This window comes from Lucilia cuprina, chromosome 4 (assembly GCF_022045245.1).
Source record: "Lucilia cuprina isolate Lc7/37 chromosome 4, ASM2204524v1, whole genome shotgun sequence".
In the NCBI taxonomy this organism is placed as follows: Eukaryota; Metazoa; Arthropoda; class Insecta; order Diptera; family Calliphoridae; genus Lucilia; species Lucilia cuprina.
Window position 1 is genome coordinate 2,457,500 of NC_060952.1, and position 21,046 is coordinate 2,478,545.

Sequence of the window (21,046 nt, forward strand, 5' to 3'; positions counted from 1 at the left end):
TGCTTACTATAATTTACTATTTTTTGAGTAAACGAACAGATTTTTGACAAAAAGTAGTAAAAACAGTAAAAATAGTAAAAACTAGCATGTAAACGAACAAAGCTAATATAGAGTTGTGTACTGAGATTTCAAAAAATGCAAACATATCTTGAGAAATGTACTTATTCATTTTTGCCACAGAAAATATTTAGATTCTAACTGCCTTATTCATAAACATTTAATAAATGTTTATGAATAAAACTTTTTTATCATCATCATTTTATCAAAAGTTTATAGAACACATTTTGTAAACCTCTGATAAGTTTTAAGAGTTTTAAGAAAAACCAAAAATTCTAAATTAGCGGGAAATAATGTAGCCGTAATAATTAAATAATAAACAATTAAATAAACATACCTTATGCTCACACTTAACATTTTTTATACGTTTTACGATTTTGTCTATTTTTTGGAACACAAAATAATTAAAAATTAAAAGAAAATGAAATTTTGCTTAAAGTTGAATGAATGTTTAAAAATGTTAATAATGAAATTTAAAAACACTTTTAATTAATAGAAATTAGTCATAGTTAAAGAGAATATTTAAAAAATATCCTTTATTTATAATTTAGTTCTTTTTTATCATAAAATATTACAATTTCACTTTTTAGTTTATTTTTAGATAATTTTGTTTATAAAAGCATATTAAAGAGGCGTCCATCACTTTTTAAAAAGTAATTTATTTTGATGATTCTTTTAAATTTACAAAAATTTAGTAAATTTATTATTGTTCTAAACTTTTACTGTGAGCATAAGGTTTTATTACAAGACTTTACAATATACATATAAATAATGCACTTAATATGTTTTAAATTGATTGCTTTTATAATTATCAAACATTTCTCATTTATATATAGTAAATATGTTTTATTCAATTCATAAGTTCATTCTTTGTTTTTTTTTTTGATAATCATGGGTTTCTTTTTGCAGTCATTTCTTCATTTCTATTTTTATTTTGATTTGTTAATATTTTTGATTTAATATTTTATTTTGTTTATATCAATTCCGTATTAAATTTGAGTTTATTAGCTAATTTGTTTTATTAGTTGTTTAGTAAGTGTTTGTTGTATATTATAAAGTTAATTTTGGTATTAAATATTAGATATTTTTAATTGTTTGTATATGCTTATCTTTTAACTATATTTTATCTGTAATTGTATAATTTCCTATAATAAACGTAGAATTTTTGCAAATATTTATTTACGTTTTTTTTTTTTTTTTGGTCTATAAGTTAAAATATGATGATTCACAAATTTAGAATTTATACATCAAACAAGTATGAACTTCTGCCTAACAATTTAATTGTTTGTTTCGATCAAGATAAAAGTACTTTCGAAAATGTTTAGTTAACTTGCAATAATAGTTTGCTTAATAGTTAATTTAAGTCAAAATTTTTTATCAGATTTTATAGTTTAAAACTTCGAATTTTCAAACATATTTTAAACGATAATTTTCTGAAACATTTTTATTTTTTATATATATAAAATATCAAAATTCTTTAAAAAATATGAAAAGTTTTTAAAAAATTAATTAAAATTTAAGGCCCGTAATCAGAAAGAAGAATGTTAAACAATATTTAAAAATTTACTAGAGTAGTTTTACTATAAAATTGTAAAAATAGTTTCTTCTCCTGAATTTAAGCATAAATATATGTATTTTATTATTTGAAACAAATTTCTAATATTAATCAAATTTTGAGCTCAAAATTTCTGAAAATCATTTCATTTTTTTAATTGTAAAATATGTTCAATAACTGAAATTATGTTTAAAATTGTTAAACCTTTTAATATAAAAAAACTTAATATTTATTTGTATTTTTTGTTAGATGTAAAACCTACTAATAAAATTTAAATATTACGCTAAAAGGATTTTCTAATTATACCTAAATAAAGGAAAGGATCACCTATTAATTATTTACCTAAACTGAGGATATGGCGATTTATAATGATATTAACAACTGATTCAATTTAATAAGTATTCTAGATTATACAAATTATTTTATTATGAATTTGAAATTTAGTTTCCAAAATATTATAAACCCGATAAATTGGAAACATTTTTATTGATGCGAAAACCCTTCTAGAGAGTCTAATTTTTTGCTACAAAAAATACAAATAAGAAATCTAAATTTCTTATTTAATTTACAAGGTTTTTATTGGAAGAATTTCAATTCGAAATTCTAAAACTAAACTAAGTACATACTGAAAAATTTGTTTCTACTAATTAATTTCCATAGGAAAATAAATCACTATTCACTACAATGTACACGAATTATGGAACTATATATTTGAATAAATATCGAAGTAATAAGTATTTCATAGACTTGATTATATCAGTTACAACTTTAAGGCTTTCGTATCTATTAATCTAATAAGTTTTTTAAATATTTGTTTTTAATTTTATAGCTTAACTATTACTACCTCTATGGAGTAAAATTCTAAACAAAAAATTATAAATATTTGAAGAAAAATTATCTTTAAATAATTTCTTGAAACTTTAATAATTTTGTACGTACTTTGAGTTACAAAATATTGAGATATAAAAACGAAAAATGACAACTAAAAATATTTTAACAAAAAATTGAAAATGTTGTTAACATAAACATTTAATTCAACATTTCAATAACAATGATTTATATTAATCATTCAATTATACGTTTTTAATACATTGCCTTTGGCATTAAATTTCCAAACAAAGTTTAACTTCCTCTTATTGCTTTGTAAAAACGTTTAAACAAAAATCAAGTTTAGGGGAAAAATTATTAAATATGAATGATATAATAATACTGTATTGAGAGTTTTTTAATATAATGGAAGTCTTTGGCATTTGCCTAGATTGTAATTTAAGGAACTAATATTGAGTAGTTGTTCTTGTGGTAATGAGGAACATATTGTATGATTTCATTTCAAATTAGCATTCTTTGGCAATTTTAAATTTGTTATACAAATATTAAATTGTTTGAACTAAATTAGGAATCGCGAACAAACTATTTGAGGGGCCTGTTTGTCACTTAGTTTTTTGGCTATATCAAAAATTAATAATAGTAAATATGTATGTTTATGAATTTAGTTTAAAAACAAAATAAACTTTTTAAACAACCTCTTGTAATTCTCTCAATTTCTTTTTCCAGCCGTATATCGGCTTCTAAAGCTTCTTCGGTAGGTTTAGGTGCTCCAGGGAAAGCTATTATAATGATACTCATATTATCTCGGCTGCCCTGTAAATGGAAATTACTTTTTAAATGCATCCAATTATAAAACATATCACCAAACTTACCTTATTCAAACATGTATCAACGACTTGATTAGCTATAGCCACCAAATCATCGGTAATTTTCAGCCTCGAGTGTATAAAACTGCAGACATCTTCGTTAGTCATAACATCCCAGATGCCATCACAAGCTAAAACTAGAAACTCATCAGTATCCTCACAACTTTGACAGAATATTTCCGGCTCTGGCGAAACCAATTGTTCACACTGTCCTTTTTCTTTGACATTTTTAAAATCATAATCGCCCAAAGCTCGAGAAACCGCCAGAGTGCCATTGACTCTCTTAATCATGACACTGCCGCCAGCATTACAAATACGTTCCTTTTCCACCGGCAATATGGGCTTATGATCTTGTGTGGCAAAGACTGGGGAGCCTTGACGACATAAAACTGCACGCGAATCACCACAATTAGCTATATACATCTGGGTGGGAGAAACGAATGCACAGACAGCTGTAGTACCACCACATTTACCAGCATTTATATGAAGTTCGGGAAGCTTGCGCATTTCTTCGTCAATACGCAGAAAACCGGTACGTATGCCTTTCTCGTGTTCGCCATCCTGGAACTCTTGTGTATTGACAATATAGTTTAACAGATACTTGGCACAATACTCTGACACTTTACAACCGGCATGACCGTCGAAGACAGCAAAAAATGACCAGTCTTTTAGATCTTCACCGAGATCTGCGCAGGCATAATAAGCATCTTCCATTTCACATCGCCAGCCCTGCATCGAGCTGACGCCGAAGTGTAATTTATTACCTTCGCCACTGTCATTGTGTTTAGCAGTTTTAGGCTTATCCAGGAATCCGCCCATCACTTTTGTTCATGCTGTGTATAGCAAGAGCGTAAGTCAAATTATTCCTTTACTTTTTTGTGTTTTTATTGTAATTCTATATGTAATAATCTGCTCTGTTGTTAATGACGATTTAGTTTATTTGTAATTTCTGTTTTTTAATTATTATATTTGGAAATCCAATAAGAGGTAGATTGTGTAGAGATCAATAAAGTCGATAAAAATCTGTGTGGTAAAAAAGATTTTTTTTAAAACTAAATAAAATAATTTTTTTAAATAAACCACAAAAATTAGTTAGCGTTTGAAATCACAAACATGCATAATTAAATTTCTTGTAAGAAATTTTTAATATTTTTTTAATGATATAAAAATGTTTATCAGTTACCGGGTAAAAAACCATGACAAAATAGGTAATAATAAAATAAAATGAACAGCCAAATTTATAAAGTTAATTTCACTAAAATTTTAGATTTAATTTATAAATCATTTACAAATGATTAGAACTTATAAAATATTAATTTAAAAACAAAATATCCTCTCTATGACACTTGTTTATTTTTAACAAAAAAAGTTTAACAAATGTTTTGATTTATCGTGGACATTTTCTGAATGAATTTTCCACAATAAAAACACCAGTTGCAACTACATACAATGAATAACAACAAACAACAATGAATTTGAAAAATCAATAATATTGAGTCAGACGCAGACGCAAAAATACCAATACATCAAAGCACTAAATTCCCGATGATGATAATAATAAAGAAGAATTTAATAATAAATCTTTAAACATGACCAAAATACACAATTAATAAACATGTGTAATAAACAAAACAAGAAACAAATATGACTCAAATATTTTACATTTTCATAACATCATCAATAGTAAAGCATTTTGTTGTAATTACAATAAATAAACAACTAGAAAATAAAGAATTTATCAAAAAAAAAGTAGGTATTTCATCAAAAAACATTCACAACAATCAGCTGCTGCTGTCACAAAATAATAATTTATGTGTAGACATCTCGGTTCACAAGATTTATTTCGGTATTTGGAATGCCAATAAATATAATAATTACAGTATTTAATAATAATTAACAATACTTTAATTTCTAGAGCTAATAATTTCCTTTTCTTAAACTTTTATGCGTTTATTTATATTTGAAAAAAAAACAAAAATCGCATGGTAGACACACAGAGAAAAACCTCAAATGATAGACAGGATTATATCACAGGTTCAATCACAAAAACACACCGCATTGTATAAAAATAAGTATTTAAATAATCTTATTTATAAGAATCACAAATTAATTTATATTATTTACTACTTGAAAATAAAAGTTATCGTCTATACCTTTTTCTACACTATTATTTAATAATTATTGGTATAATTTTCTTTTAAAAACTCTAATATTTTACAAAAACAAAACTTTAAAAAAACTGTTTTAGTTGCTTCGTTTTACTCTTGTTTCTTTTGATCTGCAAAAAATATAAAATAAAAATTTGAAAATCAAATAATTTGTACACAAAAAAGCAGCGCAAATATGTGAAAACCCAAAGAGAGAGGGAAATTATTTTTATCTGCGTTTTTCTTTTCTTTTTTGCATTTTCGCCTTTTGAAAATGACAGTGTTTGTTAGTGTTGCCATATAAAGTGATTTCTAAAAAAAAAACAGCAGCGATTTTTATAAACCCTTCTGAAAAATACTGTTAATAATGTATTTAAATTTCCGAAAGATGAACTGATATATCGACCTATTTCCATTATATATATTTATCAGGTTGCATCAGAACAATTGAACATAAATTACAGGATAAGAACCAAAATACATATGTAAGTACGTATGTTTAAAATAAGAATATATATATAAAGTCATCCTATATTCAAAAAGTGCTAACACAATCTTGGGTCAAATTGATTTTTTTATTTTTTTTAATTAACTCTATCAATCAAAATAACTTATTAGATACATTTATATATTTTTGTATCCTTATATAGAATTTTTTGTGAATCACACACTTTTGTTTGTTAGTCATGGAAATAAAACTATACAGATGTATGTATTACAAAATGATATGCAATTTTAAAGCATTTGCTATTTATCAATATTGCGTCACTGATGTGCTTGTTACTTTGATCTGTTACTTGAAATTTGCGCCATCAAAAACAAAATCGTCATTGTGTGAAAATGCTTCAAAACAATAGCTATTAAAAAGCCGCCAAAGTTTTTTAGGGTTACCATCGTTACGAAAAAATCAAAAGCGCAATACAGGCCGTTTACGGTTTAACAAAAAATTTCTATAGCTAAAGCAGAAATAAAGCTTTTAATTAGAACTAATTTATAAAACATTTAGACAGCTTAGAAATGTTTTTGAAGAAAGGTAAATTAAGTAAAAGATATTACATCGTTTGTAATAGGACTCTTTAATTCGACTTAGTGGAAGAATTGATTTATATCGTTACGTCGCCTTTTTTGTTTTAATAAAGTACACTATCTTGTAAGAAAAAAGACAAAGGATCTATTTGGAAACAAAAGTCGAAAAAAGTATTCCTTTCATAAAAAGGAAAAAAAAAAGTCGAAATTTAAAAAGTTAATTAATTTTGTATTTTATCTGGACGGATTCATGAACGGTGATTCATAAAACAGAGTAGTAATTTGTACTTATTACACCATTTTTATTTATACCCAAAATCCCTAAAAATCCTTAAGTAATAGCTGGCAACTCTATTTTTCTAATATTCATATTATGTAAATACGTACGTAAATAAACAATAATTATTACAAATTAAAACAATATCATTTACTATTATTATAATGTTCATATAGATTTTGACAACTAAATTTTTTAAATATTTAACAAAGTATTTTACAGTTAATAACTTTTAATTACATGACCCATATATAGCAATTAAACGCTCTATGGACAACACTGTTTTTATGATTCTAAAATTAGAAAACAATATGACAACATCGCTGGCCAATAATTTGCATTGTTTTGCAAGGAATATTTCTTTCGTGTGGTCGGAAATTTTTCATATTACAGACACAATGTTTAAATACAAAACGAAGCAAAACAAAAATTTATTTTCAAAAACAAAATAAAGTAATGTTCACAACATAAACAATGGCATAAAATGTGCCATTAAATTAATTCCTCCTGACTTCTTGTCTGTCTTTCGGTATTTTTTTCTTATAAGCAAAACAGAAATGAAAGAATACTGCGAAAATTTTGTTTGGTTATGTTCAATTTTTTTTAAATGAAAAAGGCAGACTTTTTACGCACAAACACACAAAATAACTTGCAAGATGTCTCTTACCACACAATTTATTAATTTTTGCTGTATCAACAATTTATTTTATAAGAACCAACAACGTATTTTATGCCTTTTTGATTTGGTAAAAAGAAAAAACTTGCCTTTTTCTCAACTATTTCTTATTTTTTTGTTCGCCCGTATATTTTTTATTTGTCGCCTTTACCACTTGTAAAATATTCTTTACAATCCGATACACTTATTATTATTTTTCACATTAACATTGAATTTTATATTTCAGTAATACAATTTTTCAATTGGCGTATTAATTTTGTTTTGATGTTACAATATTTGCTAATTTTTTCACACTTCTTTTTGTATTACAAAATAAATATGAAAATGAAATTTTTCTCGTCGTTGCCAACAAACACGGTTGTTTATAGAACGCACTGAAATTTTTTAGAACTAATTTAACGACGAAGTAACAAGGCTCATTCACATAAGGTGGTGGCAGTTCGGCTAGACAAAATTTTGCTTGAAATATATAAAATGAAAAACAATAACAACTAGGCTTTCATAGTTGAAACCAAAAAATGACTTTTCGACTTTTTTCTATAATAAAAAGTAGATTTTGCTACTTTTAATCTCTTCCAATAGGAATTAATAGAGTTTATGTTATTTTTTTCACAAAAAAACATAAAATTTCATTCAAATGAAAATAAGTTATTAGTTTTTACATATCAAAAAATTTGTTTTTTTTTTCATACTAGAAGCAAAATTAAATAAATAAATGGAAAAAAATTATTGGAAAGATTTTATATATATAATTTTAGATTGTCGATTCTTCGATTAATTGAAAGTTGATACATATAGCTTCTTAATTAATTAAAAACATACTTTGAGAGGAGCAACGTGTGACCGACCAAACAATTAAGAAAGAAGAACAAAATCTTATCAAAAACTAACATCATCCACCTTATGTGAATTTGCCTTATTATATATAAAAAAAACGCGGGCGAGTGACAACCCAGCTGTTTTTAGTTTGTTGTTAAATACAGCAATGCAACTTTGCGATTTTTTCTCTAGCGATTTTAGAACTAAAACTTGGTCAACCCGTACAATTTCTAGCGATTTGTCCATTTTTTGTAAATTTAAAAATATCGTTAATTTTAAATAACGTAAATTTTTAAACAATCGTAAAATTTTAATAACGTCAAATTTTTCAAATATCGTAATTTTCGAATATTTTAAATTTCCCAATATCGTAAATTTATTAAAATCGTATATTTTTTAAATCGAAAATATTCAAATATCGTAAATTTTTAAACAATCGTAAAATTTCAAATCGTAATTTTTTAAATATTGTAAGCTCTTTTCAATAACGTAAATTTTCGAATATCGTACGCATATCAATAACGTAAATTTTAAAATATCGTAATTTTTCAAATATCGTTAATTTTCAAGTATCGTGTTTTTTTAAATATATCTATAGCAAATTTTCTTTCAAATGTCTTAAAATTTTTAAATATCCTAAATTTGTTAATATGGTAATTTTAAAATTATCGAATTTTGAAAAAATATACCTCAAATTTTGTAAAAAATATCCACGTAGTCCGGACAACTCGATAATCCAAACGTACCTAAAAACTATAAAACATACATATGTATGTGTCCGTAAATTTCCAAATTTTCAAGTATCGTAAATTTTTCAAATATTGTATTTTCCAAATATGGTAAATTTTACAATATCGCAAATTTTATTTAAAGTATCACAAATAAAGTAAATTTTTAAAATTATGGTAATTTCCATAAAATATCTTTAATTTTTATTCAACTTGTTTCAAATTTTTCAAAAATCGTAAATTTTCAAATATCTAAAATTTTTAAATACCGTAAATTTTCAAATATCGTAAATTCTTCAAATGTCGTAATTGTCGAATATCCTATATTTCCAAATATAGTAAATTGTAAATAAAATTTCAAATATCGTAAGATTTAAAATATCGTAAATTTTCATATATCGTAAAATTTAAAATATCTTAAATTTTAATATATATACTTTGTTAATATTTAAATATCGTAAATTTTATTTAAAATATCACAAATATCGTAAAATTTTAATATATCGTAAATTTGTAATACATATATAGTAAAAACAACAATACAACCAAACGCCAAACTATAGCAAGCGACACCTAAGTCCTATCGATCAATAAGTCTTGTTCATATAAATTTTCATATAATTTTTCAAATATCGTAATTTTCGAATATCTTAAATTTCCAAATATCGTAAATTTATTAAAATCGTATATTTTTAAAATCGAAAATTTTCAAATATCGTAAATTTTTAAACAATCGTAAAATTTCAAATCGTAATTTTTAAAATATTGTAAACTCTTTTCAATAACGTAAATTTTCGAATATCGTACACATATAAATAACGTAAATTTTAAAATATCGTAATTTTTCAAATATCGCAAATTTCCAAGTATCGTGTTTTTTAAATATATCTATAGCAAATTTTCTTTCAAATATCTTAAAATTTTTAAATATCGTAAATTTGTTAATATAGTAATTTTAAAATTATCGAATTTTAAAAATATATACCTCAAATTTCGTGAAAAATATCCACGTAGTCCGGACAACTCGATAATCCAAAAGTACCTAAAATCCATAAAACATACATATGTGTCCGTAAATTTCCAAATATCGTACATTTTTCAAATATTGTATTTTCCAAATATGGTAAATTCTAAAATATCGTCAATTTTATTTAAAATATCACAAATAAAGTAAATTTTGAAATTATCGTAAATTTCATAAAATATCGTAAATTTTCATTTAACCTATCTTAAATTTTTCAAAAATCGTAAATTTTCAAATATCTAAAATTTTTAAATAACGTAACATTCAAATATAGTAAATTCTTTAATCCTATATTTCCAAATATAGTAAATTGTAAACAAAATTTCAAATATCGTAACATTTAAAATGTAGTAAATTTTCAAAAATTTTAAATTTTCAAATATCGTAAATTTTTAAAATATCTTAAATTTTAATATATCTTTATTGTTAATTTTTAAATATAGTAAATTTTATTTAAAATATCACAAATATCGTAAAATTTTAATATATCGTAAATTTTTAATACATAAATGGTAAAAACAACAATACAACCAAACGCCAAACATACAACATATAGCAAGCGACACCTAAGTCCAATCGACCGATAAGTCTTGTCATTCATACTTAAAAATCCTTCAATAGCAAGCAAACTGTATACATATATGTATACACTGGCGGTATGCATTGGACGTCGAAGGCACGCACCTTCAATAACGTTCACACTGATCACACTTATTCAATCCCTAGACCAACTATACGTTTAGGAACAGATCAGGAAAGGGTATTTCGCGGTACATCACACGCTGGCTTTTCGTTCATTTTAGTTAATAGGATACCTAATTGAGAAAGTAATTTGATCTGTCTCCTACGTAGACGACGTCGTAGTACTTTTAAAATCTACAAGGAACATCGGTGCTGGGCAACATATGTATATATATGGTTCTCCTATCATACATGTTGTAAAAAATTACAAACGGAATGATAGAGTATTCTTCACCCGAAAATGAAGGGTAAAAAATGTTGAATAAAAAAGTAATTCATATTATTTTCATTTACTATTTAGGTATGTAATACATAAACTGTATGAAATGACATAATCTTATAATTTTCACACTTAATAAAACGTAACGATCGCCAAAGAAGTTTTTTATTATGTTTTCATATTTCCCAGAATAATTTTATTAAGAAACTCTCATTTAAATTACATTTGTAATAGAAACGAACGATTTGTAAAACATTCATTATAAATTTTGTTACATTCATAAATGAAATGTAAAAAGAACTCTCGATCTAATAAACAATGAAATTAAAAGGTACTTTATTTAGACAATAGTATTACAACAACCTGTACATGACTCGAAACAATACAACTAAATGTGACTTTTATTGGCCCTTTTAAGGGGGACTCATTTGTTCATTCAACACTGACACGATATTTATTGAAAATTTATTTAAAGACCTTAATGAAATTAACAAACAATAATGATTGCAACACTGAGTTAGTTATGGATTTTTGCACTTGAGAGAAGAATTACTTACATAATTGTCTCAATAGTTTTTTTATTTTATTTAAGTCATTGTTGTTAATTCCATCAATGAATTTGTTTCATTCATAACTATTATAATAGAACAAAGATATAGTCATCATAGTAAATTCAGAATGTAGTGTTGTATTGTTTTCAGAGCATTGACAAAATAAAATGTTATTGTTTTAATATCGAACAACTATAAACCAAATGAAATTGTGTTAAATTCCAAAGAAATCAAAAGGAATGTTGAAACAATTAATAAATTATGAATTGTCCGAGAAAAATTCTCATGCTGCAGCCTGCAGGTTTAAAATTTCACCAAAAGATTTTCTTGTACTTTCCAATATTAAGTGAAACATAAAAAATCTTTTTGAACCTGCTTTCTGGCCATATCTTAAACGGTTTTTGTGTGTAACAAACAAAAAACACAAGTCTTGAACGTTTTGCGTGCCAAAGATATCTTTGAAAATGTTAAATAATTGATTTACAACCCTAGAATATAGTATGACCCGAAATTGAATTCTTCTAGTGGCAGAAATAAATAAAACAATGACGACAAAAACGTTTAAATGTCAAGCCTAATAATTAACTTGTTCGTAGCTAATAAAAAATGTCATTCTAAAAAATTTGAACGAACACAAGAGGCAGAGTTGAAAAAGTATCAATTCTTGACTGATGAAAACGTTTGTTCTATTTGTCTATTGACTTATTCTACTGACATTTATTGAATGGGCTAATTTATGAACTAGTCAATGGACTGGTCACTAACTAGTCTTTGGGATAGTCTATTGTTTATTTTATCGACTAATTCAGCAAAATCTTTGTATTTACATGACTACTTACTTTTCAATGACTACTACTTTTTGCCTGCATTACATTTAAATTATTTTTTAATGACTTGCATATAATTCAATGTCATTTTACTATCCTGTTTATAAGTAAGTAGTGAAAGGCGTTTTTAAGTTTTTTACTCATTCCACAGACTATCGATATTTTGACAATTCTCAAACAAAAATTGCCTTAACTGATAGAAGAAACTATCAGTTAAACGATAACTAAAGGTAGTGAAAAAGGAGGTTAGAAGACTATTCCATGGATTCGACAATCTAGAACATTTCTTGGAATAATTCTATAGCCAACTTTATAAAAGTTTTTAATATAAAGTGAAAGTGAGTATATGCTGACAATTTTTTTGCTTTGGTCCAACTTCTTTAATTTTTGTTCAAAAGAATACATTCCTTTATGACGATCAACACAAATGATTTGTATTCTGCTGGTCATTTTTAAAAACTACAAAATAATATTAACTAGCACTTGTATTTTCATATCATAAACATAGTTTTTATCTTCTGAAATGTTTATCTAAATTTGACATCTAAGGCTTTACATATAAGATTTCTTGTAAGATCTTAGCGGCTTAAAAAAAGCAACGAATATTTTGGTATCAGACTACAAACATTCGTTCTACCATTGGTGGTAGTAGAAGAAGTCTTTCCTTAATCATTCTCATGATAAACAATCTTTTTCCTTCTTTTTTAATTTTTTTTATTGGTTACAAAAATTTAACGCACAATTAATAGAAAATCACATAAAGACATGATCTAATTTTAAGATAACGCACAGTTAGCAGGCGATCAATGAACAATGTGGAATCTACAACACAAAAAAGAGGTGTACAGGTAGTCCAGACACAGTACCACCTACAATGTCATCAAATAAGGTTTTCGTTTCTTTTTTTTCACATGCAAACACAAGTGTTTAAGTCGGTCGTTCTATCATAATAGGGGTGGTTAAACGTTGTGATAACAACCGATTGATGTTTCAATCTTTAAATCTTTTTGTCTTTGTCGCAACAAAGATTTAAGCAATTTTATTGCAAGATTTTGGTTCATTGATAGACAAAGTTTCGTCTGGTGTATACTGTAAAGGTTAATTAAATGTTGTATTTGGAGACAATTGTGAAATAACTAGAACCACCCACAAAGTTGATTGAAAAAAATTTTTGTTTGATCATAACCGTTAACTTTTTATTATAGAGGATCAGTATTAGGATATACCAGATAAAACTCTGGATGAGAAATAATCATTAAGAATATAAAGTATCGTTGTGTATATAAAGCTAATTCTGAAATATATCTTATAATGTGTAGAAAAAAGCCTTAGAAATTTGATTGAGATACATACGTTTTTGTACATTTTTAAAAATTTCTTAAAAATATTGAAGCAGTCCTTTGTTTGCTTTCATAAAACTACTAGTTAGTTGTCAATGAAACCAATTCATTGATAAAATTGAAAACAATTAATTGAATGAAATAAAAACAATTGAAATGATTTTTTTCTTTCAAGTGCTAAAATCTATAACTAAATTTATGGCGTCCTTTGTTCGAATATTTCATTAAGGTCTTAAAATAAATCTTTAAAATCATGTCATCTTTAAATTGTCTTTTTTAAAAGGCTCGTTTAAAGTAACAATTATTTATATTGTATGAAATCTTGAACAGGTTCTTGTAATGCCTTTATTATAGAGAATTTAGTAAAGTACATTTTATTGATATATGCGTATGTAAGTATTTATTATGTTATGTTACCAATTGAAAAAAGTAATTTTCTTTGAAAAAGAGATGCTTACTTACTGTTCGTTAGATTAAATGAAGAGTGTCAAAAGAAAAGACATAATAAGAGTATATTTATACCCTACACCTCTATAGTGGAAAGGATATTATGCGTTTGTGCTGATGTCTGTAACGCACTGAACTATACCCAACTTAAAGCATACCGAATAACTCAGAATCATTTTCCGAGTCGATGTAACCATATCTGTCCGTGTGTCAATGTAAACGTACAGGTCGCAAGATAATTTAAAATTTAGCATATACGATTCTTTTGACCCTATTGAAAATGGTAAAAATCGGTCGATTATTTCACCTAGTTTCCATACAACTGAACCCCATAAGAAGGGCTTTTGAGCTCATAATTATTTACAGTATAATTTTACCTCAATGAAAGGTCTCACTACTAAGTTTTATACTAGCCTTGATGACTTTGCCGAATTTAAAAATGATCAGACCTCCAAACTGACCCCTAGAAAGTGACTCTAAAGGTCAATTCATTATTTACCTGTAATATTGCGATTTAATTTAGCACAGACAAATGTTATATAAATATAAATCTATACAGCACATTTTATCAGGATCGGTCCAAATTTGTCAAAAAATTAATTATATAATATAAATCGGAATACAAAATAATAATAATAATATAAAAAATAAATCGCATTTAATATACATAACTGGTGTAGAGTATCATGTGAGCGGCCACGTCCGACTATTGCTTAAACTTTGCAAGAGTGCATTGAAAGGGCTAAAATTAGGTTTTTCGTATTTAACGGATCCGTAGGTGAATCAAATAACTTTTGTACTTGATTTAAGTAAACTCGTACATACCGAGTTGACAACGCTTCGGATTGAATTAGGCACGCATTACACGATTCTATTTAACTTTATTTGTTATGGAACAACAAATATTCTAAAACTTTAGAGTATGTCTTCCAATTTGGATGAAATTTGCACCAGTTTAATACTATTGAATAGTAGGCCAGACACATCTCTATCGGTCAAGAACTGCCGCATACAGTCATACAGAGTTTTATTAAATTTTTTTTAATTTGAGTCTGGTCTCAAATTTCATCAAAATCGATTTTTTTAGTTGGGTCACTTGACATGAAGTTTTTATAAATTAGCACTACATTATATAGTTTTCTTATTTAAAATTCAATCACCTGCCAACTTATATTTAGCGTAATTTGTAATTTAATGGAAAAATACATATTACACAACAATATATCCAGGTATTTAAAAAATAAAATAGTTTTTAATTTATTATGATCATTTCTCTATTATAAAAGAAATCAACAAACCTAAAATTAAGGCAGATGCCAAAAATATACACAAATTTATTTATAGTCGTCATATCAATAAAAAAATCAGTTAAAATAACGAGACTTAACCTCGATACATCTGCTTTAATGATAATAATGATGACGATCTTGTTGTTGTTGTGTCTACCAACTTTTTGATCCATTTAAATATCAAAAGTTGATTTATATTCTATCTAGTCTACAGTAGTTTAAAAAAGGTAAATTGATGAAATAAAACAATAAATGGTCCAAAGATCAAAATAATAAAATAAAATTGATCTTTATTGTGACAATAAGTATGAATACATAGAAGGAAAGAGGTGGCGGGAACAAGTATAAAAGTAATTAAGTAATGATCGTTTTCAAGAGAAATTTTAAATTTATATGAGAAATTTTGGATGGTGTAGTATTATCTTGGAAATCAATATAATATTGATGGCATTAGCAACACAAACACTGATGATACAGTTTGTATGACAGTCATTATTTTTAGGAAAAATTCAAATGTTTGAAATTTGTTTTCTCTTAATCAAGATCATGATGCTAATGATAGTGGCAATGATATTTGAAACGGCAACTTTTTACCTCTACAAATTAATTGAAAAGAAATGTAATAAAATTGTACAACAATAATAATGTCACTTCATTATTATACTTTGGATACGTCGATTTTCAGTATAAGCATAAATTTTCATTTAATTTTTACCTTTTTTCTTAAAAAAATATAAATGTAACCAATTTGTGTATTTAGTTGTCAAAGTGACCTTTTTTGTGTCGATCAAATATGTACCTGTTTATGTCTCCTTTTTATTTCTCTGGATCTTTATGTTTTAATTTTCTCATTGCCTCTAAAAACTCCCCATCCAAACAGTTCGTCTTATCTGAACAAATGGGTGTTTCTTTAATGTTTATTTATCGTAAATGGAATGATGACATTGTATATACAACAACAACACCATCTCACTTTTTACGAATATGACTATAAAAACAACAACATGAGAGAAGGATTCACTTATATGTACCCGGTAGCGTTTGTGTAAAATTCTGTTTGACATTTTTAATGATCTGATAATCTGATGTAATGAGAGAGATAAGATTTTCGAAAACGAATGGAAAGAAAAAACACATAAAAAATAAGCATAAAGGTAAACGCAACTAATGAAGTTATTAATTTTCCGATTAAAAAACGAAGGTCTTGTGCTGGCTCGATATGCTTGGACATGGTTATAAAAAAAACGTTCGAATGGCGTCACCAAGCTACTGTTTCTGCTCGAGTATTTTGTTTTTATTATGATTATATCAGTCAACATCAATTTATGATGTAATTCATTATAATTTTTTGGTTTTTAATTTTATCTTACTTCATCTTTCTTTACATTTTCTCTAGTTTTGAAATAGGCAGTGACATCTTTTTTGGGAGGGGTGTTTTTTAAAAGCCTTATATTAATATCCAAGCAAGTTAGGATAGGTTGATAAGAGGAGGTACATACATATATTACACCAAATCCGAAGTATTAGAAATGAGTCTGACACTCAAAAGTTAATATTTTGTTATTTGCAATTCATTACTAGACTCCTTCTAAGTAAGTAGTCATAAAAAAGTCATGGAAAAGTTAAGTAAGTTGAGTATGTACAAATCATCGCCATATTTTTGTGAGTTTTTTTACCACTAGCGTTCTGGTTATGTTTACCGTATTTAATACTTATTAGAACGGATATTTATATTTTAAATAAAAAAATAAAAAAATTGTGATAAAATCCAAAATAATAAGAAAAATACTAATAGACATCTTGATTTAAATCAGTTAAATCGCGTTTTAATTCTTCTTATTCCGTTTCGTGAAATTTCCCGCCAATTGATCATTTGCTTATTGTTACTAAATAAATGTCTTAATAAATTTTACGTTGATTTTAAGACAATTCATGTACAAACAACAACAACAACAAAAATAAAACATTCGTAGTTGCACAACGCGAAATGTAGTCGTATTCGTAATCGTATCGTACAGATAAATTAAAATCAATATTTGTCTTTATGGTTGGCCATATACACCTTTTGAAGTCAATTCAAGTCAAGTCTACACTCACTTAAATATCCACCTTATTTTTGAACCAAAAACAAAAAAAAAACTCATGCTAAATAATGCCTCTCCCTGTGTGCTCCAATATCTCGTCCTCCTGCTGCTCCAAGTGTACATATCCTGCTTCATCAACAACTTTAACTTGTTCCTGCTGTTGTGTTGTTGTATCTCTTAGTCGGGCTTAAATAAATATATAGTTTTGTTGTTTTTGTGTTTTGTACTATTGGTATTAAATTGTTTTTGTTGTTGTTGTATTTATTGAGTCCGTTCTTTACATCTTTACCGACAAAACGTTACGTTTTCTCCAAATTGAATCGTTTACAAATTTTGTTACTCGTTGTACATAACGACTTGCAACAAAACAGTGTTTTGTTGTTGTATTGTATGTAAGCTTGACTAGATTATGACCATGTTGTTTGTAATTTTTAGTTTGTGTTGCTGTTGCAAGCAACAAATGTACATTGAGTTGTAATCGTACAACACAGAGAGATAAACTTTAAATGTTGTTTCTGCTGTTGTTGTGTGGACACTGGAAGAAAGAACTTTTAAAACACTCACATACCCATTCACATAAATGCTCGCTCACATTAATATGGTTCGGTCTATAAAAGTTTTGACCCAGCAGTCAATCTATTTTACAGTGATTATGATCTGAAATCTCTGTTTGTGTGTGTTTGCTTATGGACATAGAAAAACAGAAATCAAATAAAAATAATGCTCAACTCTTGTTTTTAAGTTCAACTTTAAGTTACTTAAGTTTGTCTGACTTTTTGACTGCAGTATCTAAACGAATCTTATGCAAATAGTTGTTGATATGTTTGTTCTTATTACTATTATTACTAAATTGTATTGTAGTTGCTGTTGCCGTGCCAGTTAGTTACAGACCTATCTATGTTCAGCGGCATTTCATTCATATTTTTTCTCTTTTTTTGCAATTTTTATTTGTATTTATTATTTGCTGTAGTCGTTTGAGTATTTAATTCCTTTTCACTACTTTTTGCTTATAATGCCTCATTGATGGCTCATTTTAAATGTGTTTTTAAGTACACTGGGGTGCTTTTCCTAATGGAAAAAAACTTGAATATTGTTCACCACTTATTTAGTTTAAATGATCTCCTTTTATTTTTTACAATTAACCCATTATGACGATTGTTTGATGATGATAAATATTGTACTAATTAACATAGCAATGTGGTGCAATTTGCACTTAAACATACAAAAGTAATTTGACAAAACAGGGAGAAGTGAAAAATTGAGCATTAAATTCTGGGATCTAGGATTTTTATGAAAATCGAATTTCTTAAACACCATTCTTAAAAGGATTAATTTAGCTTAATCAAGTCATTTGCATGTTTTGATTTCTTTGACAAAAAAACAAGCGCCAATCGTATTGATTTTTGTCAGAGTAGTTGGTTGGACTGTTTGTTGGTCAGCTAAAATTGGTTGTACGTAAGAAAATTATTTTCTATGCCACATGTTTGTTAAAAGTGATAAATTATAATTAAAAAAAAAAACAATTTCTAACGGGTGGGTAGTACGAGTAAGAAACCTGTTTTCAATTTCAAATTTCAGTCACTGATTAACGGGCTGTGGATAGAAATGACACTTATTAAGAAAAAAAACCAAAAACTAAAATAAAACTGACAAACTAAAGAGAAATTAAAATAAATTGTCCAAGAATCTGTTTTATAAGTACTAAAATCAAACTGTGCTATTTAAATAACGATTTTAAAACAATACCGAAATCATATTATTAAATTTAATATTTGTTTATATTAAAATACACTGAATATTAAATATTAATTTCAATACCAATAACAAATAAATATCAAGCAAACGAATAGAAGAATTAAATCAGGCATAAGCAGCGGGAGTAAAATCTGAAAGAAATTGAAACCATTAGAGGAGACAGACAACAATGTGAAAACAGCAGAAGGCAAAATATCCACAATAAAAAAAAATACAACAAAACTCCAGAAAAGGGACTCATGTGGTGTAGGCCAGTGACTTAAAGGGTTTTGTGCCGCCACTGTTGATATGATTTCTGAAATACAAATTCTACTGAATACAAATACCAAAATCAAAAGGTGTATTGAAATAAATGACACAATAAACGATTATAATAATGAAATAAATATTTTCCTTTGCTGAAAGATCTTGTTTTTGCTTTGAGTATTAAGATTTGTGCAAATGTGTTTAAACTTTTTTTTTTGCAATTTTAACATAAACATGCGTAATATTAAAGATTTATGAATTGAATTGAAACAGAAAAAAAAAATGAAAACAAATACAAAATATTAACATATGTTTAAACGTACATAAACTACGCAGAGTTTAAGATATTATAATGGTTCCGTTGAAAATTTAAACGAAACGGAAAATTCAAACCGTTTATTGGTTAATATTCAAAAGTGGTGTTTAAAGAGACAAAGTGCAAGAATTCGTTATTGCTGGTCGATTGGAAAAGGCACTCCAATAGAAGGTTTTTGTTGTATTATGAAATGTTATTAAAAATTCCTCAGGTTGAAAAGAAAATACGCATTTTTTAAATATATTAATTATCAAATATTTTATTTGTTTGTCCTATGTCATAATGTTAATGGACATTATGATAACTTCAAAAGTGTCACAATGCCCATGAGCATCAATTTTAAAAAGCGAAGCTGGCATTCGGATTTTAGAATTCCCGCTTGACAGTTTTTATAAGGAATCCAAATGCAATATTTAACAAATTTAGAACAATTCTTATATATTTTTTCAATACACTTCTGTTTTAAAGGTGTCACAATGTTCATGTGAAATTGTCATAATGTCATAAGGTCACTGTGACACTTTTTCGTACAAAGAACTTGAAATTTACTTAACTTTCTACATGCGATTTAAGAATTTTCATATACAAATTTTATTTTGATTAATTTCAATTCGAATTTCACAAATTCGAGATGTCCTACTTTAGGTATCTCTAAGCCCGAACCGGATGGGTTATTGAGGGAAAAGTTTAAAACTTAAACATGACAATACTTCCAAAAACGGTTTAAACCTATAAGGAGTATAGAGGGTCTAGAACACCTATTAGATTTTTGCTATATTATTAATTTGGCGATTTTCATAATGAAGTCCTTTAATATCTGAATATGATGACGAACTTCTATTTGAAAAAATCTAGAAGTAGAGCATCACCAAAGTTTATCTTTACCCTAAAACGCAACAACGGCAAAAAATAAAGAAAGAATGAAAGATTCTTATCACAAAACGTATGCGTATTTTGGCGGCTTTTTGTGTGAAAAGATCATCATCACACAAGAATACTAACAAACATTTAGAAAACAAACTCATAAGGAGCAAATGTGAATGAGCATTTGTATATTGAGCAAATTCAACAAATCATTAGTAAGATCAGCAAGATCAACATAAACGATACATTTTCAAACATTTCAAAAATACACAGATTTATTAAGATAGTCCAAGTCGCCGTCGTATTTGACTGCTGATATCGGCCCTGTTTAAAAATATTCTACCAAACAAATAAACTAAAAAA

The 21,046-nt window shown here is 26.5% G+C and overlaps 1 protein-coding gene across 3 annotated transcripts in view; it reads right to left on the reverse strand.

Moving 5' to 3' along the window:
- Positions 1-7,803, reverse strand: part of LOC111690542 (protein phosphatase 1B) — a 10,608-nt gene extending 2,805 nt beyond the window's left edge. Inside the window, exons 1-3 of one of the 3 annotated variants that reach the window (XM_046948813.1) lie at positions 7,522-7,803; positions 3,313-4,329; positions 3,136-3,253 (exon numbers count right to left, since the gene is read on the reverse strand). In XM_046948813.1, coding sequence (XP_046804769.1) covers positions 3,136-3,253; positions 3,313-4,125 — 931 coding nt within the window. In that variant the 5' untranslated portion in view covers positions 4,126-4,329; positions 7,522-7,803. Of the gene's footprint in view, positions 1-3,135; positions 3,254-3,312; positions 4,330-5,459; positions 5,595-7,423 lie in introns of those variants that run through there. The other 2 variants (XM_023453043.2, XM_023453044.2) reach the window with 2 other exon arrangements.
- Positions 7,804-21,046: the final 13,243 nt, after the last annotated feature.